We start from the raw sequence: 20726 nt of genomic DNA on the forward strand, positions 1-20726 counted from the left end.
AATGCCAAAATAATTCAACTACAAAAGAAATTGAAACATCTCATTGTTCATACACGGGGAAACGCGCCTTGTCCTAAAGCCCGTTGTGATCTCATAAGAGGATTGTTTGCAATCGCACGAGCAAGTTTTCTGAAATTAATAGAGTTTTCCGAATGCATTGAGATAAATTAACCCCTAAGATATCTAGCATAAGTTGTAACTTTTATTACTATTACGTAATTTTTTAAAATATTATCAAGTTTTATTTATGAAATCTTGAATTGATTAATTTAGACTTACTTAGAAAATACATATTCAAAATAATTGAATTTTTAAAATGTATTTATTGCTTATTGTAAATGTTTTTAAAAATATTGTTAAAAAGTTACATGAAATACATGTAAATTAAAAATGACTGCGAATTAAATGCCGTGGTAAATAATAGAAGAACCAAAGAGATGATAACTGATGCAGTTTTTATCAATAAGTGGATGAATAAATAAAGTTTTATTTAATAAATAAAAGAATTTATGTACACCATGAATATAAAGAAGAGCAAATTGTACTAATTGCACATAATATTTTTTATTATTAATAATTGACAGATTATTTGAATTAAAAACATATTACACTCAATGTGAATGATCAGGATTCTTTTAGACATTTTTAAACTTTGCGAATTTTTTACAGTTATTATTCGAAAATTGTATATTTTTTGTAAGATCTCCGATCTTTTTATTCAGAAGACTTGACACACGCGCAGCGAACGACATCGACATAATTTGCGATCGCAACTGCCACCATCCCACCTGTATAATCTTTTCTTCTTTACCTTATTTTACTTTGATTCGGAGCATTTGATTGTGATTCAGTTTATAGTCGCGTCTGTATACGATTATCTCTCCGCTACCCTCCAATCATCCAATCCTTCGAATCCTTCCTCTTTGTACCTCTCTATCCCTCTTTACTCTCATATGTCTCCGGATAATTTTCGTGACTCGAAAGGACGGGGAGGAAAGAGGGGAGACGGAACAGGGCTATCGTAAGCGTGAAAGAAACGCAGGGAATGCGAGGTAAATCGAGAGGGAAGGGGGAAGGGGATGGGATAGAACGGTATAACGAAGCGAAAGCCAGAGAGAGCGTGTTATATATTATGGGGTAAAAAAAGTAATGGGAAGAAAAAATAGACTCTAAATAACGGAAGGAGAAGAGAAGGAGGAGGAGGAAGAAGAAGAAGAAGAGGAAGAAGGCACACGGAACAATAGGAACAAATGAGGAAAATTAGTTGTAAAAGAGCCACACACACATATAAAACGCGTACACACGACACACAGAGAAAAAAAAAAGACACAAATGTACTAAGTAAGTTCATACTGCGTATTGCCTTTCTGACTTCGGTGTGAAAATATATAAATAAAAAAAAGTCAGTCGCGCCGGGGCACGCGTATGTTTTCGCGCGTATATATTATATATTATATATTATAGTATATTAGAACATTTTTTTGACAAGAGGAAGAGAGAGGGAGGGAGAGAAAGTGAGAGAGAGAGACGAGGATCAGCTGCCGCCGCTTCTTCCCGACCAGCCTTCCCCTCTTTTGTATCCGCTTTTGAAATTCTCGAGAATCCCTCGACACGTACAAATGAAGGAAGCATATTAATGCGATTTTTCCAAGTTTTACCGAAGTCGCTTTCGCTCTGTCTAAGTCTAATTCCTTGAATTTAAGGCGCCGTTACTTGCGATTTCGATTCGAGGGCGGCCGCGGAAGATGGCGGACAATGGCAGCGCGGTCCATCGCGAAACAACTTTTTTCACGATTCCGTAAAAGAGAAAAAAAGTCACACACGCCGCGCGCGCGCGAAGTCCGCGCGTCCCCGCCGACTGTGTCTGTTTCATGTTTTTCAATATTTGTAATTTATCGATAAAATTATAAAAGGTATCGATATACATAACAGTCTAAAGTGTGCGCTACTCTACATAATATTATTATATATAAAGTATAAAAGTATACATTATATATATATTATATATATATACATATATATTATATATGAAAAAGTATAATATATATATATTATACATACATTGGGATTGGTGAGAATATACGGTTTTTTCGCTTTGGAGTGTTATTTTCTGAAAATATTGAACAAAATATGGAAAAAAAATTAATAAAACCAATGAGTAAAAACAAAACAAAGGCCGTCTACGTGTTGACTTTTTTTTTTATTCTCACCCGATGTACGACACGCCGTCAACGACGCGACCAGCGATTCTCTCCGTTTGGATTTTGCAATTGCATTGACATCCATGCGAGAGAGAGAGAAAGAGAGAGAAAGAGAGAGAGATAGTTCGCAGGTGTGAGTATCGAATAACTTTATATGAACGCGTAACCTGGTTTTTTTTCCAATTTATGATATACGAAATTATCTAACATGTCGGGCTCTGAAAGTGATTCAACAGTCGAAGGAGAACGCGATAAAAATGAAAACGAGGTTATTTAACATAGTAATAATATATATTTAACAATTTTATTTTTAACATTTTCTATGGATTCCCAAAACATTCAATTTTAAAGATAGACTTGAATAATGTATATTGTTAGCTTTATACATTTTTAAATCGCTAAATTTTGAGATATCATCGCACTCAAATGTGTGTGTTTATTTTATGGCAGACGTACAGTTTATTGATTTTGTCATTAATGCAAACGTTATTACATCGTGATGATAATAGTTCTGTAAAAGTTTTATATTTCCATTCGACGTTTATTAAAGGCGCAGATGTCTGAAGGAATTATGTATATGCCGACTCTTCCAAGTACTTTTAACAGTCTCGTCGGGAAGACGGTGAAGATCGAGACGGAGGAACCGCAATATCTCATCGAGTCGGTGAAATCTTTAAATACGTGAAAAATATTTTATACGCATATTTCTGGGAAATTTAGATTACAGATAAATATTTGATTGCTACCCACACATGCAGATTGCTAGGTGATCTTCTGGGAGTTACAGACTACAAAACTAATAAGGCCGCTTTCTGGTTCCTGGACGCTATAGCGCTTCAACTTTTAAATTATAAAAAACGTCTAGACGATCATCAAAGAAGTGTCCTAATTAGCTGGTTGGCCGGCGAAATGAAATTAATTCGAGGTAGCAGAGGATTTAAATGAATATCGAATTGATATTTTTTGAGAAATGATGTTAATTAGATTTTCTATAAAAGAAATAACTCTATATAAAAGAAATATTTAAAGAACGCATGGTATATATATTTTCATGTAAAAAATAGATTTGCTAATAAAAGTTTGATACATTTTGACTCTCCTAAAATTGGATAGCAATATAATTAAAATAAGAGGCTTTTTTTATGTATAACACATCAATTTTTTGTGCAAGAATGTATTCTCGGAGACAGAATCTACTTTTATAGATGAAAAGCTATCACGTGAAGATTTTTTCAAGGAAATGAGAATATTGTTTCTACATGTTGCTGAGAATATATCTAGTGGCAGCCAATTATTGCATTGGGAATTGATCGTGGATAAATGTCCCAAAATTACATCAACAAATTCCACTATTGATGAATCTTTTACGAGTGAAATGAAATATTTAATCACGAATAAATTGTCTGACAAGAAATTAATGTCAGAATACGATGCCCAAGAAGCTTCCTCGATTGCGGAAAAATCGAGAGATTCTAAAAACAGGTAGACACACAATTCTTTACAGTGCATACTATATTTTATGTTAATTAAATTGCGTCGCTTTTTTCAACAAGTTTGCAAGGGAACTTTCAAACTCCAATAAACATAGAGAATTCGAAAATAGATATATTCACAGATGCGAATGTGATCATTGAATCTTCCAACTTAAGACATTCAAATGTCGCATTAAATACAATTATTGAAGCGACGTACAGCATGTAAATATAAAAAAAATTATTACTTTTTATATATTTCTCAATTTCTCATTTATTATCTCTCAATTAGTTTCAATGATATTTCAATGAATTATGATGGGAGAAGGATTTTATCTTACCTTTATATTTTTGAACAGGTATGCTAATGAATTGCGGTATGCTCTTATATATGCAGTTTTCGTAACGCCAATACAATTGCAAATTCATCATATGTCGCACACTATCCGGACACCGCGCCAAATTAAAGTCGCAGATCCTGAAGGATCGTTTGACATGCAGCTTCGCAAGCGATTGGAAAAGGTTGCCTATGAATCGACAATTGGCAACGGCAAGAAACGTCAAGGTAAATGATGTAATAAAGTAATTATGTATATGTATTTAATTGCTTTCGCGCGACATAATACAAAAAGAGATCTAAAAGATCTATATAACTTCTATGTAATATTCAGCGTACTACTCGTAATTGTTGTTCAATTGATGCAAGTTTATTATAAAATATGTAATATTATATATAATATATAATTTATAATATTATAATATATTTTTGTCAATTTTTATTGTATATAATATTGTATATAATATTATTTTATATTTTTATATAATTTTATTGTATATAATATTATTTATTACATATATAATGTTATAATATATAATATTAATATTGAGTTTTGTATTTTCTCAATAATGTTTTTTATTTCTTATTAATGCATAATCGTAAGCTGTCGACTTTTTTATTTTTAGGAAAGAAAACAATTAATACAAAAGGAGAACGAGCAATTGAAGAGAATCTAAATATGAAAGTTGGTCCTCCGACACCACCATCTTCTTTAACTGACGAAGAAATATTAGCAAACAATTGTCGATTTATTTTACCGTTGATAGAAGCGAAGGAAGCGGCACAAATCTACGAGATGCATGCAGAGACTATGAAATAAAAATAAATGTGGTTGGAAAAATCGAAGGGATTTTATTTCATATATATCGATGAATATATAATTACATATAAAATGCTACTCATTCTGTAATTATCGCTGTGCCCCATTCGTGACATTTAAACTTTTTCACTCTTTTAAAATCTAATGGTTGGATATTTAATTTAATAAAATTATATGTACTCTCAAAGTCCTGCTGAAGTTTTCCCAATTGGCCGTATTTGTTAGTGCCACAGCCCCAAAAAGAACCGTCGTCTAAAAGAAGAAATAAAAGATCACATATCTTTATCGAGATAATACATGTTTTTAAGAAATATTTTATACCTGTTAAGCATATAGTAAAAGAATTCCCACATTCAACTTTTTTAACATTGATTTCTATAGTTTCCCCTCTGTCATTTTTAAAATCCACTAAAGTTGGAACAGCGTAAACCTTTTTGTCTTTGCTTTCAATTCCTAGCTCTCCATTTGAATTCCACCCCCAAGTATACAAATCACCCTGTCGCATTAAATTGGTTTTACTTACGAGTAATATAATGATATATATAAGTAATCAATTTTTATACCGACTTGATCGGTGACTGCAGCGGAATGCCAACCACCCGCTGATATTTGTACTATTTTCAAACCTGCTAAAGCTTCGATGAGTTTCGGGTCATCACAATTTTCCAATTCATTGTGTCCTAACTGACCACGTCTGTCATAGATCATATAATAAAATAAGTAATTTATTTATTTTTATTATAAAGAAATAAAAAGATTGAATAATATGTGTAAAAATAAATAAAATTAAAAATTATTTTAAACATTATTCCAATAAAATCTAATTTGCAACATAAAGACTTTGACATATCCTTTAGTTTGAAGATGACACTTTCACAAATTTTGTGAAAATTTACGTAGAAGTCTTTTTTCATAAATAAAATTTCTAATAAAAGTAATATTTAAAATATGTAATTTTCAATTTTAGATATTTTTTGTGCAAAAATGTCATCTGAAATTTTATGAAAATTGAAAAGTGAATTTTTTGGGAATCTATTAAATATTTTTTAATAATTCCCGTGTGTAATGTGTAACTGCAATTACATACATTCCCATTCCCATTGAATAAACGTCACCATTCTCTGCCAATAAAATAGTATGGTCGTAACCGCAGGCAAGATCAATGAACTTGACTCTTTTTGGCATTTTAACCAAAAGTGGAGCGTTAAATACACGTCCTCGACAAATAAGAAAGTTATAAAATTTATGTAAAAATACATATTTAATGGAATAATGGAGTAATATTTGATTTACTATGTACCTAAATTAGTCAGAACTACTGTACATCCTGCTTGTGATAATTTGATGGGATATTCAGCTAGTGTATTATCATGACTAGAAAGAAAAGGTGTTACTTTTTGCCAGGTATCATCATATACCTTATATTTCCAGATTTCATTATGTGTTGATAATATAACTACACTTTCCCGACCAGGAATAGCCATTTTACAACTAAACAAACAGAATAAAACATATAAGGGAAAAAATCTCTCGTTAATAAAAAGATAATGATAAGATATTTTGTGCCTCTTACCTTCCTGACGATTCCTCTGGAATTTGAATTAAACGAGGTTTGTTTTTATCATCCTTATCACTGATTTTTCCAGTAATGTATAATTTCGTATCCTGCCAGAGAAGAAAATAATTCCAACTAATCTCAATATCTGTGATCCTAGCAAATGGAATCTGAGTCAAATGTGTTATCGATGTGATAATTCCATCCTGATTGGAAAAGAGTGGACTGGCATTTAAACCGGTATAGTACACTGGCATATTTCTGTGAATAAATACATAGTGAAGTTCGCGAAATATCCATATTTAGATATTCGTTCGCCTATTTTTTACTAGTTGCACAAAGCTGTGATAGTTATACATATATATTTTCAATGAATTATTAAATTATTAATAAAAGAAATCCTGTATTATTATTTTTTAATTTATTATTGTAAAAATTAAATTTTATTGATAATCAAAAATTTAAAAATTAATGAAATTATAACTCATCCAATTATTAAAAAAAAATTATTGAGTTCTAAAATATCCGGTGAAGGTAACAAATTATATTTCATTCGTTGTTATCTTATAAGAGCAATAATAACATTATTCGCACATGGTAACAGAAATAGCAGTTTTACCTACCTATCTCGGATCAGCACGTAACACTAGAGCAATGTCAGAGTACATAGATGGCACTAATGTCCTTGGATACCAGAAAAACAACATAACATGTTAGAGTCGAAGCAGTCGACATAGCATTACAGCAAATCGTTAACACGTCCTCGTTCGAGTACCTGAAATAACAACAATAAGATGGTAAAAATGTCATGCGAATTAAATGCAAATGCACAATATTATGCACTCCTTTCTTCACTGCCACTGCTTCTTATACTCTTGAACGCACGAAGTAATCAAAATAATCTATAATCTATGAAGATTCCACACCACAATATATCCTGAAATGCACTTATATCAAGCGTTGTATAAAAACTCTTTCTTACAAAGTGTAAAATTTTTCATTAAAAAAATGATTCTTTTCGTCTTATGGTGTAAGACTTCACTTACATTTTTCATATATCGAACACATATATGTCTATGCACTTGAAATGATACGGATTATGTCTTCGTCGCCATACTTCTTTTACGCATCCCTTTAGAAGGGAATTATTTTTGGGGAATTTCTTATGATTGTAACACTGATTGCGCGCTTAATACAAAATATTGATACTCACGAACATATAAATTCTCTTTCGCAATTGTAAAATTATTGACAGAGTTATTAAGATTCGAATTAATTAGATAGTTTGACAAAAAATGTAATTTTATATTTCTTCTTTTTTGTGTGAAAAATAATACACAGATATATGTAATACAAATGAAATATAAATTTATTTTACTTATTTAATTAGGAGATGTAATATGCACAAGAAACTTGTGTATTTTCATGATACAAAATTTTATAATAATATATTTAATATAATATTATATATATATTATATATATATATATATATATATATATATATATTATATATATTATATATATATATATATATATATATATATATATATATATAATTGTTATAGAGAAAAAATAGTTTAATAAAGTTAATTTATTATAAAAAATAAGCAACATTTATCAATAATTATATTGTAACATAAATGCGTACAACGCGCTGCAATTTGAAAAAACGTATTTTACGTAAATATATTACAACTAGTTGCACAAATAATTCATATTCGATGTCAGGGTCTGCTTGCTATTTTACGGAAATTGCGATCAAATCCTGATAAAGAATTACGATTGTTACTGTTGGGCCTCGACAATGCCGGAAAGACAACTATTTTGAAATCTTTGGCCAGTGAGGATATCACGCAGGTAAATTTCTCCCCTTAACATTTTAAAATATGCGATAAATTGATAATTAAAATAACGTTCAAAATATGACAATATATGAATATAAAAATTATGCAATAAATAAATAAATAAATAATTTTTTCAAGGTTACTCCAACACAAGGTTTTAATATAAAAAGTGTCCAAAGTGAAGGTTTTAAATTGAATGTTTGGGACATTGGTGGGGCTCGAAAAATTCGACCTTATTGGCGAAACTACTTCGAGAACACGGATGTACTTGTAAGTTTCTTCGTATTATTTTCCCAAACTTTCAAGTTTTAATTATAAATCAACAAGTTTTAATTATAAGTCTTACTTTATTATTCTCTAATGATGAAATTTTTATGTAACATTTTACTGAGAATAACAAAATATAAAATATAAATTTTTTATTTTATGTTGTAAAATTTATATTAATATAATTAATATAAAAAACATAATAAAAAAGAGTAATTAATTTTCTCTAAGTGCTGCAGAATCTTTCGTTCCTTTAATAAAGGAATTATGTATGTGTTAATATGTATATAAAATACTTTGCAATATATGCACATAAATTATGTTTTATATTCAAGATAATTTATCATTATTAATATAGAAATAGCACAATAGTAATAATGCACAACTAAAAAATAAATTTACGAATAATAGAAAAATGATTTTGGATGGCATTGCTCGATCACCGAAAATATGCATTTGCATAAATTATGTTGTCGCAAATATGAGATACTTCAATCATATTCTCTTATTAATCAGCGTGGATTATTATTCTTCAAACAGTAGAATAATCTAAAATTGTATAAATGTTTTGCGATGTGCATTTAATTATTTCTATTTTATGTGAATTCTATGAATTACGTTTGATTACATAATATATAAAGATCCATACTGCTACTGTTTTCTTCATGGACTCTGTCTTTTTCTTTAAACACACACTAGGTTTCTTAAAATTCGAATTTTTGTAATGTTTGTTGGGAATAGATTTACGTAGTTGATAGTGCGGATATTAAGAGGCTGGAAGAAACAGGACAGGAATTATCGGAGCTTCTGCTGGAGGAGAAGCTGCGTGGAGTACCATTGCTAGTATATGCAAATAAACAAGATCTAGGACACGCTGTGACAGCGGCCGAAATAGCGGAGGGACTCGGTTTACACAATATCAAAGATCGAGATTGGCAGATACAATCGTGCATCGCCATCGAGGGCAAGGGTGTGAAAGTACGTCGATATAATATCCATTCTTTCGCCTCTAAATTTTATCAGGATATTTTTTGTTTACTTATACCACTTTTTTTTAATTTAAAATTACATATCCAGTAAACACTATTATATTAATGTTATGAAAACAATAAAACGGATGTTATATGTTATTATTATTAATTTTAAATAATTTATCTAATATTCTGAATCCTCTGTTGGAATTATTTATTTATTTTGTATTATTTATATCTATTTTATGATGAAAAATGAAATACGAGTTAATTAAGTCTGATTTCGCCGACAAATAATATTATATTGTAATAATATTTTGTTACATTACTGTAATATTGTAATGTTACAAAATAACACGTATGATAAATTACACTTTTATATCACAGTAATTTTTTTGAATTATGTTATTTATTAGTTCCACGTTATATTTTACTGCAACAAAAACAGTGTTTAGTGGATAGATATAATTTTTATTATCCTCTAAAAATCCGTAAAAATAAATTTCTCTTTATTCTTCAGGAGGGTTTAGAATGGGCGTGCAAGAACATCAAGAGGAAGTAATAAGCACGCCGGAAGGAAGACGACACGTACACATTAGGGCGCACAGAAGAAAGCAGACTTACACCGTCCATTGTACATTTCACACACATGATCTTTATTTATCTTTTATCTACTATTTACAAAAAAATATTACTGAGAACACTGTTGTTTGTGGATTCCGTATGAGCGTTTGAATACCGCAGCTTGAGCTCTTACGAACCCGTTGTCGCGTAATCGAACGTACCCAGTCGTCGGACTTCCGTTCCACGTTGGAACGAGCCGCTCGTCATCAGTTCCGGACTCGAGAGATTCTATTTTTTTCGCATGAAAGGAAGAGTCGCCGTCCAGCCGTAACAGCGAGCGTTATTTTTGCAAAGGGGAATGTGCCTTCTTGCTGTTTTAATTATATATTAGAATTTTTATAGATTTATCTAGTATAAAATAATAAAGAGATGAGAGACAGAAGGAAAGACATGATATGTGTATTCGTACGTACAATTATTAATATGACATTTATATACCCAATAAGAGTAGGGTAGAGACTTTTGAGCACCACATGTTATTGCACTCGCGAAGGAGACGCGCTAAAGTGCAACATATATTAGGAGATTCACGATTGCACTTTCCTTTATCTAAGTAACAAATACTACATAAGCAATTAAGAGAAGAACAAATAATGCTGTGAATGGCTTTTAATTAGAGACGATTAAAATCTGTTTGCCTTATGTAAATATGATATCTCATTCCAGCGTATTTATTTTTTCGTGGGATCACAAGATTTACTTGCAATTTTATGTCAGAATGTGATATATTAATAATTAATTTTAAGTTCCATTTATGTAAATATATTAAACTTATAATGAATATTCTTAATTACATATGTAGTATTTATCTTTCAAGTTACCTGATTAATTATCAATGTTCTGCATATATTATACATGCTTTCGCAATCTTACTTTGAGCGCAGAGCATAAACCTATTGAAATAATATGAAAATACTTAAAAAATATTCATCATATTAGATATTCATAAAAATAACGTCTTCTATACAACTTTATAACGTTTTTCGATATTTGTGTCGCTTAAAGTTACATTTTATTAAAATTTAATATTTAAAACTGACTTTTATGTAGCATTTTCGCTCACATATGTACATATAAGGAAGAAATAGTCTTTGATAATTCAATTGCTTCTATCGAATCAATTGTCGCAACCTAACTTCATCGAGCGCAATTAATTCACTTTTTTTGTGCAATAAATACGATAGAGAATGTGGAAGAAAGAACACACGCGGTTTTGCGACACGTCTTTCTAGCCTAGGGGTGACTTAATAGCCAATGTTTTTCACAGGCTATTAGTTAATTAAGCTCAAAGCTCGTTATGAATATTTTCCGTAGTCGCTCTGATCTCTTCTTCATGGAAAAGAGTGCAATTTGCTGGATATTTATTCTGAAAATAGAATAAAATGAAGTTCCAGATTAAATTTCCTTTTTCTTTTGAAGATATATAAAGAGAAAATTACTTATATATACGTGTCTTTTAATTAAGAAATATTTTGAAAAAAATTATTATATAATTTATAAAATAATTCTCTTTTATTAAAATCACATCCTTTGCATTTTCCCTTAATTAATCATTTATTAGTTTACTCACAATGCAATCGCCTTCATCCATGATGGCCCCGTAAAGTGACCAGAAATTGATTCCTAACTTGTTACTGACCGCCCAAGCAGCAGGGAAACTCGCTACCTTCAGCAAGCTGCTACGCAGGCGTGATTCCTTTGTGTCTTCTTGTTGACTCTTCTCGTTTAGAGTACACAAGATTTGACTAGCACAATGCGGCATTTTCGTCGCCCACTTATATGCTCGGTACGTCTGGAAATAAATTATGTACGTTCATAGAAAATCATCAAAATTTAACTTGAGATACGTTTAAATCCGAGTACAATACGATCACGATTAAACATGAGATTTATGATTCTTACATATTTATTACATTGATATTTGAGATATTCCATTTATATACATGTATTACTTTTTTCTTAAAAATTATGTTTTTAAGAATCTTTTAATTTTAATTAAATTAAAAAAAGAGCTTTATATAAGTATGCATTATTATTTGAGTAATAATAAAAAATAGTAAAAATAAATAGTAAAATAGTAAAAAAGGGTAAAATAAAGAAACAAATTTATGCATCTGTGCAGTATTAAATTTGTCATGAGAAAAAAGTTATACCTTGAGACTGGGGTAAATGATATCGTTGTTGATGATATCACTTAACCTGTTACTTAGTTCTCGTGCATTTACTCTGGACATGATAAACCCTTTTTCGGAGGCTAAATTTATTAATTCCTGGAAGTACGCTACTGCTGGTTTTACATATTGATAGCTATCAATATTCATGTTTAAATATTTCTTCGCAACTGCATTTGCCAATCTGAAATTTAATTTCAAAACATTGATTGTTATATGTATATGTGTTAGCGAAAAAATCGAAATATGGATAAATATATATTATAAATATTATTATATGCATAATTTATATTTTATAAATATATTAAATATATTTTTTATATTATATTTAAAAAAAATATGATTATATATAAATATTATAATTTTTTAAATAAATATTATATATTGAAACATAGACTAAGTTGTTCCATAAAAGTCTTAGTCTATGTTTAATTTGAATATTTAACACTACAAATTATTACTAAATAATTTACATTTATAATAATTTATATAAACATAATTAAATCATCGCTAACTTGGTAAGGCTCTCCGTTGGTCTCGCTGTGTCGAACATCATCGTCTTCGGGAATCCCTGAGACTTGAGAAAACTATTGCCGATATATTGCACAGCCGTAAGATAACGCAACTGATTCTTCGGATCGGAAACATGAGAGATCCAGTCGGCCACAAAACTTGTGAGCGAATTGATCCATCTTCGACGTATCATAGGATTCTCAAAACTGTTTAGGATCTTTTCCCACAGAATATTACCGTTCTCGTCAGACATTTGAACAATTATTTTCGATAGACCGCTGTTTTTCCATATTATTTGCCCGAGATCCGAATTACTAAAATATTAAAAAAAATATATTAAAAAAAATTGCTAATATAATAAAATAGCGCCTGATTTGGCAAGAGAAATTTACATGTATTAAAAATAAGTATTTTAAATTTATAACAATTTATAAGAATTTATAAGTATTTTAAATTTATAAGAAATTTATAAATATTGAAAAAAGTCACTTTGTAAAAATTATTTTCTAGTTCTTTCTCAATATAATTAACTTTTATTGTACCTTCAAATTCAGCAAAATTGTTTTCTCTCAAGTAAAAAGATAGTCAACAAATTTTTTACAGAATCAAGAAATAAATATACAAGTATTTCACATAGAGATTTCATGGGATATTTTAATTTGTCATAATTTTATATAAACTGTAAAATATTTCGTAAGATATTCATTTTTTAGCCATTATATTTTTAGAATTTTTAACGAATATTATGAGAAATCGATTTGTCCAAAAAAAAAAGTTCCATTTATAAAAATTAGATTCATCTTTATATAACCTTGAAATATAATATATATATATATACTTAAGTTAAAATTCAAGATTATCTACCTTTTTCTTTAAAAACTCTATAAATTTTGTTTGAAACATTTTTTGTACTACATCAAGTTTTGGAGAAAACATCTTGCAACATTTTATATATTCACATCACACGATTCATCGCAATACCTGAAATGTTCCCACATGACGTGAATGTTCTCCAATATGGGAGGCAGAAACCAGGAATGTCCCGAGTGATCGTTATTTTTGGCATGACCGTCGCTATTTCCATGACCTAGACTCTCTAAAACTACTGGTACGAGACCCATTAATATGTCGTTGCTGCCTTTTTGTTGGAATAACATGCTACCCATGTTGATTATGTTGCCCCAGTCTATGCCGTTCTCCTCGTCGTGTTCTGTGTTCTCTCTCGCCGACCTCTTGCCAACATTGTTATTCGCGGTCATGGCACTCAAGATCGTGCCAATCATGTCAAAACCTTGATTATTCTGGCCACCCGACATTAAGCTGCTGATCCCAGAGATGATTTGGCTTACACCATCCGCTGTGGATCTTTTCTCCATCATCATGTCGCCGACCTATCAATTTCCGTATTTTGAGTTTGCATTTTATATTCAACGATTATGTTTTTATAATGATTATTAAAATTAACGAGATACAAGGGTGGATGTAACAGATCAAATGGATTAAAACTTTCTGAATTAAATAAATTAAAAAAAAATATATGAGTATCTTTATCGTACTTGCTTGCCGGAGTCCGCAAAAGCGTGGGCCATGTTTTCGATCGTCTTCTGACTGAAGAGGTTCTTGGCCTCCTCGATGAAGACGTTGGACACATCGTTCTCAGTGTCTCGTTCTCTCTCGGAGATCGCCAACCCGATTAGTATCAGTAAAAGTGATGTTCTCGATAACCACATCCTTTCGCTTCTACAACACAGATTAGAAAATTCGATTAGCGTAAATTAGAGTACGATTAGCGTAAATTGCTCGATGATCTATCTATAGTATAATCGTCTAATCGTCAAAAACCAATATTTCCCAATTTAACGACATCCGATTAACGAAGAAATCTACTTGCTTCCTGATGGAAGACATCGAGTTATTTTTAAGAAGGGAAGAGATTTAAAAAAAATCTGTCCTGCAAGATTGTTATCGCAAGTATTTTAAGTGCAGGAGATATACCGGAAATGTTTCGGCTCGTGGCCACTCGGATACCGTTGTTTCTTTGACGTCGCAGTCGTTTCGCCAGGTAGTAATATAACACCTATGCGCATATTTTCAGGACGTACGAAAGCATGGGTGACGAAAGCGTTGAGTCAGCGCACAAAGAAAAAGGCATATAATTGCGATTATATATTTACGTATGTATTATGTAAAACAGTTATGAATAACGAAATTTCTTGACCAATTTGGAGTCGATTTGTTCTTAATGGAAATTTCATTTTTTATTCACTTTTCCGACACATAATTTGTGACAAATATATATTTATATTATTAATTTGTAAAAATATAAATATAAATATATTATATATATTATATATATATATTATATATATTATATATATTATATAAATATATTATATATAAAATCATATAAATATATATAAGTTATATAAATTATATAAATTTAAAAATATAAATATTTTTTCCTTAAGGCAAGAAAGATAAAAAAAAAAAAGAAAGAAAAGATAAAGATAAGAACAATTTTGTGTTTTTTCCACACCAATTGATTCCCTTCATTATTCTGTGCATAAAAATATTGAGATAGTTGAAAAATAAAAATTTTACAAGATATTTTATAGTTTTTATGTATAATTATGTCAACTTGAAGTATAAAATATCTCGTAAACTATTCAATTTCTGGCTATTCTATCCTTAACTTTTACGTGGAATATTATGATCGATTTATGTAGATAAAGGGTAGTCCCATTTAAAAAAAACTAGTTTAGTCTTAGCATCTACATCTGAAAAGTCAAATTAATATCCTTTTTCTTTCTTCTCCAAATTTCCTACAACTTTTATTTGAAACATTTTTTTTTAAATGCATTATTTTCGAGGTTTTATGGTACCTAAGTTTACATCTAAGTTTATTTATTATATATGGTATCTAAGTTTATATCTAAGTTTATTTATTTATTTATTTATTTATTTACAGTAAATAAAATGTAAGAAAATATATCGTACGAATATATTTATATATTTTCTTACATTTATTTGCTTTACAAATTATTCATATGAGGCTAAGAATTCATAGGAATGGACAATTTAGATCAAAATGATATCTAAATCCTTTCATTTAGTTCACTAACGCGATTTTAATTTATTTCTAGACCAAGTAACATTGTCGTTTATCACTATTAATTATCCTGAAGGATCAGTCGCAACTGTTGCGAAGACAATGACGCTAAATGATCGACGCAATGCCGATGTGTACTAACACGCAATTTGAGTACCGTAAACCGCATGAAATTGACATTCTCCAGCTGGAATAATGATTCGGCCTAACGGTACGAACTGTTAGTCATCGTTACTCCTAACGCGCTCAAAGTCATCAATGATAGTTTGCAGGAAGAAGGAGCCGATTCGCTTGTATCAAATTTAATAGACATGTGATATATACAATAATTTGTATTTCAATATAACCCCCTTTTCATATTCAACGTTAGATAGTTTGAAATAAATGTAAGGAGTTTCTTATGACCGACATAAATGGCCTACATTATATTTCATATATATTTTTTATGAAATAAAAAATAATCCAAACTTGTTTGATTTTTCGATATTTTCTACAATGTGCACACATGTTAGTTTATTTCTTTAATTCCAAGGATAAATAACTCTTAATATTTATTAATATTTATTAACCAGAAAATGACATTGTCATTTTGTGTATTTATTATGTTGATTCTTTTTAACTATCTTGATTCTTTAAAAATGTGTAAAACATATCGCAAAAATAAAAATAAAAGTTGCTTCATTTTTATTTACTTTCACATTTTTTGCCATAGGTTTTACAAATATTCTGCATGAAAATAAATACATGCATACACGTAGAATACCATCTCGTTTCCAGCGGTTGTTGAGAGGGAAAGCTCGTGCGAAATTTTTGCAATGTCGTCGAGGTTCGAGGTCAAGGAAGAAGCAATCAATTTCTTCGTCACAAAAGTTGCATGATTGTTGTTCTTTTCCGAACAATCATAAGCAAATTAAATAAGCCAACGTCAGTGATTTAATTGCTGGCCGACATTATTACATTCGAAATTATGTTGACATATTTATGTCGAATCTCATCGAAAGGTGTTCCGTGTAAATTAATAACGCAATAACGGTGACCTTGATATAACGGTATGCCTTGCATAATGAGTATTCTGAAATGCATATAATGCATAATCGCGCAATTTTGTAAGTCATTACAAAGATATTAGTCATTTTTTATAATAGCTGGCGACAGTTTTTTAAAACGACTTCAAAAGCTAAAGCAATTATAAAGTAATTGAGAGAGATAATAAAACTGACTCATTTATCATGTTACATTAGTTCAATTCTGTTGTTTGTCAACTGATGAAAAGCTATAATAGTAAGATTAATTATCAATTATTAACGCTTTTTTAGCATTCTTATTGTTTCAAAAGATAAGCCGCCATATTGATTTTACATGACAAAACTATTGATACAATTAACAGAATTATCTGGATAAAATAAATGAATAAACATAAAAATTTATGAATATTTATTTATTTAACGAGACAAATTGTTTTATTTTTTCATAAAGAACGTTGTAACGTCATTTAGTACACAAAGTTGCATTTGCATATATAACTCGGTTGATTTTCAACGAATGTGTGAAAATATACAATTATTTATGGAAGTGGTGACTTCACCATGCTGATAAAAAAAGACCTTGGTTGACTAACATTTAAAAGAGTCATCGGAAAGTTAGTTGCACGTTATCATAAATTATTGCGACAGACAACAAACGGTTCTAAATAGGCGCCTTTATCGTAACATTGTCGGTCACTCGGGCGATTTTCTTGGATGCTTCAACAGAAATACTCTATTTGAAATATCGATTATGTTTTTGAAAGCAGTATAAGACATTTTTTATTTTAATGTAAAAAAGATTAATGATAAAAAGATTAATGCAATCTTTCATTCATTTAAATTGTATTAGCCATTAATATTTAATATAATATTAATATTAATATAATATTAATAATTATTATATATAGGATATACCAAATGGTACAAACAAAATGGAGGTGATTTTTCAAATGCAAATCGAAAATGTAGAATAAAAATATTTCCATATAAAGCTTCATTTTCGAGAAAGAAAGAAATTTGAAAAATCCCTTAAATACATTTACACTTGACAAGTCAACGAATCTTGTTATACATAATTAATTCTATTTGTACTTATAAATAATTAAACAATTATAAATAAAAATTCATTTATTTATGCTCTTTTAAATAATAAGAGTTTTATATGCGATAAGAAGAGGGATATTTTTAGCAAAATTTGCAATTTAATGAAATAAATGCATTATTGAAACTTGTTGCATTATTTTAATAAATTATAACAACGTTCATAAATATAAACAGAAATAGTTATATAGGTATATAGCAAGATTTGATTCTCATTAATCAAGTACATACGTATTGAATGGATCTTCAAAATCGATTTTTTTGAAAACTAAACTTTATATGTAAAAAATTTAATTTTATATTTTGAATTTACATTTGCATGAGGAGTTACTTCCATTTTACTTGCATTATAATTTCCGACACACTTGTATGTATTAATTTGTTAAAATTAATTTTTTCAAAGATTAATCTTTTAAATCTTAAAATTAATTTATATATATTAGAATCAAGAAAAATTCGTGCCATGTGCATATTAATCAATTTCAAAGGAAAATTAATTTTCGATAGAAATGAGACGCACTACCATCTTGTTAACCGCGAAATTCAAATTTGTATTGTCACATATAGAGTTATTTAACCCCTTCACTGTCAGTGACCCCTATAGAAGCCAAAAAAATTCGTGCCACTTTTGCTTCATGGCCCCTATAGAAGCATCTTGAAAAAAACATGTTATTACTGTTACGATTTGATTGTCCTTGAGTTTTAAGGTTTCTGAGGTTCGCTGAATTCGAATGTGAAATCAGAATTTCGAATTTCAAAATGGCGGATCAAAATTCAAAATAATTTTGGGTTTGAATAAAAATGGGTTTCTTATCGTTTTTGGGGTCGCCGAATTCGAATCTAATATCAGATTTTCCAAATTAAAAATTGCAAATTTAATATGGCGGACCAGAACAAATAGTTGCCATACATAAAAGATGTACACTTTTTTCTTCAATTACTTATAAATCCCGCTATCTGCCGAATCCAGAGTCACGAATTATCAAATCAAGCTGTTTGCACAGAAGTGGAAACGTATACCAGTTTTCAAGAAATAAAAAAAATAAAAAAACGGAGTCAATAATCGCTACGTCCTCGATTTGTGACTCTGGGTTCGGCAGAGAGCGGGATTTAAAAATAATTGAAGAGAGAAATATACAACCTTTATGTATGTCAACTATTTGTTCGAACTCTGGTCCGCCATATTGGATTTGCCATTTTCAATTTGGAAAATCTGATATTAGGTTTGGATTTTGCAACCCCAAAAATGATACACATTTTTATTGAAATCCAAAATTATTTTGAATTTTGATCCGCCATATTGGATTCACCATTTTGAATTTTGTAATTCTGGCTTCAGATTCGGATTCGGCGACCTCAATAATATTTATACTGACGTATTCATGCAATTTTAAAAACTTTTTTCTTCAACACACTTTTGGCACGGAAAGTTTCTTTTCGCTTGACTGTGAAGGGGTTAATCTCTTGATATATATATTAATAGATTAATTTTTTTAATAAATAAATATATGAATATATAAATAAAAGAATGCATATACAAATCTATAAATCTAGGTGCTAGTTACAGTTTACGTTGTACTATTATGCTACTTCAAGTTCAAGCACGTGAGACGTTCTTACTCTTATAAATTGTAAGTTGTGCTATGCTCATGAAGCAACGCGGAACAGTTACTTAATATCTCGGACACAGTCAGCCAGCTTAGTACACCTCGCCAATGTGATCAGCAAGGCAAACACAAGAATTCGCCGTAAGTTACGATTACATGCGTGGTGGCCGAGAGAATTGACGGTTGAAAAATTCGCGTGGCCGCGCCAGCAGCAACGGTAGTCGCAGTCAAGTAGAGCGTGTTCGATGGTGTTTCTGAATGTGGAAAGGCGATCATCGGATTGGAGCTCGAATTGCCGTTACGTTTATTTATGATGGGAAAATTCTGAGCGCCGAAGTCTTGGCAGGGGATTAATTTTTTCGCAGAGTGGCTGTGCGAGATAAACTTCGATGGACGCGATTGAGCTTTACATTGCAATTATGATAGCATCAGGAGCGCATAATATTTCGATTATTACAAAGATATAGTGCGTCGTGTCGTTCAAATGATGATCATGACACCTGTCAATTCAATCAGCTGAGATATCCTCAATACATCGATATATGCTAAATGCAAAACGCGCGAACCACTTGGCTCAACATGTTCATAGAAGATAAGAAGATGATAGGAAGCGAATGCAATATTGTTTTATTTCGCTTGATTCACTGCCACATTTATACTTCACTTTATCGAACGAGCTTGTACCCCTCATCCAATCAACACGTGAATGTTTCAAATATATTATAATGATCAAATTTCTCATTCTACGAAAGTTTAGAAATCTCGAAGATGATACGAAAACACGAAAATCTTACGTCTAACAATTTGTTCTCTTCCACGTACCTTTAAAATCAAACGGGCTCTATCTGTGTGTTCGATTACGGAAGCACTATACACATGTACGGTTCCTGAGGAGCCCGTGCACTTGACACGACGAAGGTTCTGGCCTGACTGGCGTCAGACGTAGCTCGTCGAACGGTACTTACCTACCTGAGCAAGTCCCCCTGGCTCTGGAGCGTAGAAGCCGACGATGTACAATGCATCTCCTGTACGTCTCTCGATGCAGATTCCCGCAGAATTCCGCATGGCCCGGATATTATCCGTACTTGGCTCGTGGAATTTTCGTAC

At 30.5% G+C, this 20726-nt stretch overlaps 4 protein-coding genes across 13 annotated transcripts; 2 read left to right on the forward strand and 2 right to left on the reverse strand.

The window, feature by feature from the left end:
* The first annotated feature begins 3 nt into the window (after positions 1-3).
* On the forward strand, positions 4-5017 carry LOC145974247 (uncharacterized). Of its 7 annotated transcripts, none has more exons than XM_083104052.1 (8): positions 4-2334; positions 2427-2469; positions 2752-2861; positions 2960-3126; positions 3407-3683; positions 3755-3898; positions 4033-4238; positions 4637-5017. In XM_083104052.1, the coding sequence occupies exons 1-8, from the start codon at positions 2285-2287 to the stop codon at positions 4828-4830; spliced, it is 1191 nt and encodes a 396-aa protein (XP_082960178.1). In that variant the 5' UTR covers positions 4-2284; the 3' UTR covers positions 4831-5017. The 7 variants fall into 7 exon arrangements, with proteins under 7 accessions (XP_082960178.1, XP_082960184.1, XP_082960199.1 ...); XM_083104058.1 differs by having other exon boundaries at positions 2758-2861; XM_083104073.1 differs by lacking the exon at positions 2427-2469.
* On the reverse strand, positions 4583-7509 carry LOC145974356 (RCC1 domain-containing protein 1). 3 transcript variants are annotated; one of them, XM_083104145.1, is made up of 9 exons: positions 7432-7509; positions 7009-7160; positions 6404-6646; positions 6131-6321; positions 5918-6047; positions 5398-5524; positions 5152-5326; positions 4896-5082; positions 4583-4819 (listed from the first exon to the last, which is right to left on the reverse strand). In XM_083104145.1, the coding sequence occupies exons 3-8, from the start codon at positions 6640-6642 to the stop codon at positions 4910-4912; spliced, it is 1035 nt and encodes a 344-aa protein (XP_082960271.1). In that variant the 5' UTR covers positions 6643-6646; positions 7009-7160; positions 7432-7509; the 3' UTR covers positions 4583-4819; positions 4896-4909. The 3 variants fall into 3 exon arrangements, with proteins under 3 accessions (XP_082960271.1, XP_082960276.1, XP_082960274.1); XM_083104150.1 differs by lacking the exon at positions 7432-7509 and adding an exon at positions 7368-7385; XM_083104148.1 differs by lacking the exon at positions 4583-4819 and having other exon boundaries at positions 4838-5082.
* LOC145974390 (ADP-ribosylation factor-like protein 3) lies at positions 7072-10487 on the forward strand. Its single transcript, XM_083104198.1, has 5 exons — positions 7072-7182; positions 8116-8244; positions 8370-8501; positions 9240-9476; positions 9990-10487. The coding sequence occupies exons 1-5, from the start codon at positions 7180-7182 to the stop codon at positions 10029-10031; spliced, it is 543 nt and encodes a 180-aa protein (XP_082960324.1). The 5' UTR covers positions 7072-7179; the 3' UTR covers positions 10032-10487.
* On the reverse strand, positions 10102-20595 carry LOC145974235 (uncharacterized). Of its 2 annotated transcripts, none has more exons than XM_083104047.1 (7): positions 20442-20595; positions 14334-14517; positions 13759-14168; positions 12780-13091; positions 12247-12448; positions 11664-11885; positions 10102-11459 (listed from the first exon to the last, which is right to left on the reverse strand). In XM_083104047.1, exons 2-7 carry the CDS (start codon positions 14505-14507, stop codon positions 11379-11381), a joined length of 1401 nt encoding a protein of 466 aa, XP_082960173.1. In that variant the 5' UTR covers positions 14508-14517; positions 20442-20595; the 3' UTR covers positions 10102-11378. The 2 variants fall into 2 exon arrangements, with proteins under 2 accessions (XP_082960173.1, XP_082960170.1); XM_083104044.1 differs by lacking the exon at positions 20442-20595 and adding an exon at positions 14773-14864.
* Between the last annotated feature and the right edge of the window lie 131 nt (positions 20596-20726).

This window comes from Camponotus vicinus, unplaced genomic scaffold (genome assembly GCF_025532165.1).
Source record: "Camponotus vicinus isolate PSW18456_S1 unplaced genomic scaffold, iyCamVici1.0 SCAF_1, whole genome shotgun sequence".
Taxonomy (NCBI): Eukaryota; Metazoa; Arthropoda; class Insecta; order Hymenoptera; family Formicidae; genus Camponotus; species Camponotus vicinus.

What these genes read in the sequence shown, in the direction of transcription:
- LOC145974356 (XM_083104145.1), bottom strand. Translation starts at nt 6,642, where the DNA reads ATGCCAGTGTACTATACCGGTTTAAATGCCAGTCCACTCTTTTCCAAT. An exon ending in CCAGAGGAATCGTCAGGAAG is followed by an intron (nt 6,322 to 6,403) that starts GTAAGAGGCACA and finishes CTGTTTGTTTAG; the next exon opens with TTGTAAAATGGCTATTCCTG. An exon ending in CCGCTGCAGTCACCGATCAA is followed by an intron (nt 5,327 to 5,397) that starts GTCGGTATAAAA and finishes TTAATGCGACAG; the next exon opens with GGTGATTTGTATACTTGGGG.
- LOC145974247 (XM_083104052.1), top strand. Translation starts at nt 2,285, where the DNA reads ATGCGAGAGAGAGAGAAAGAGAGAGAAAGAGAGAGAGATAGTTCGCAG. An exon ending in GCGATAAAAATGAAAACGAG is followed by an intron (nt 2,470 to 2,751) that starts GTTATTTAACAT and finishes CGTTTATTAAAG; the next exon opens with GCGCAGATGTCTGAAGGAAT. An exon ending in GAACCGCAATATCTCATCGA is followed by an intron (nt 2,862 to 2,959) that starts GTCGGTGAAATC and finishes CCACACATGCAG; the next exon opens with ATTGCTAGGTGATCTTCTGG.
- LOC145974390 (XM_083104198.1), top strand. An exon ending in CCAGTGAGGATATCACGCAG is followed by an intron (nt 8,245 to 8,369) that starts GTAAATTTCTCC and finishes AATTTTTTCAAG; the next exon opens with GTTACTCCAACACAAGGTTT. An exon ending in TCGAGAACACGGATGTACTT is followed by an intron (nt 8,502 to 9,239) that starts GTAAGTTTCTTC and finishes TGTTGGGAATAG; the next exon opens with ATTTACGTAGTTGATAGTGC.
- LOC145974235 (XM_083104044.1), bottom strand. Translation starts at nt 14,864, where the DNA reads ATGCGCATAGGTGTTATATTACTACCTGGCGAAACGACTGCGACGTCA. An exon ending in TTGCGGACTCCGGCAAGCAA is followed by an intron (nt 14,169 to 14,333) that starts GTACGATAAAGA and finishes GGAAATTGATAG; the next exon opens with GTCGGCGACATGATGATGGA. An exon ending in TCATTTACCCCAGTCTCAAG is followed by an intron (nt 11,886 to 12,246) that starts GTATAACTTTTT and finishes ATTTATTTCCAG; the next exon opens with ACGTACCGAGCATATAAGTG.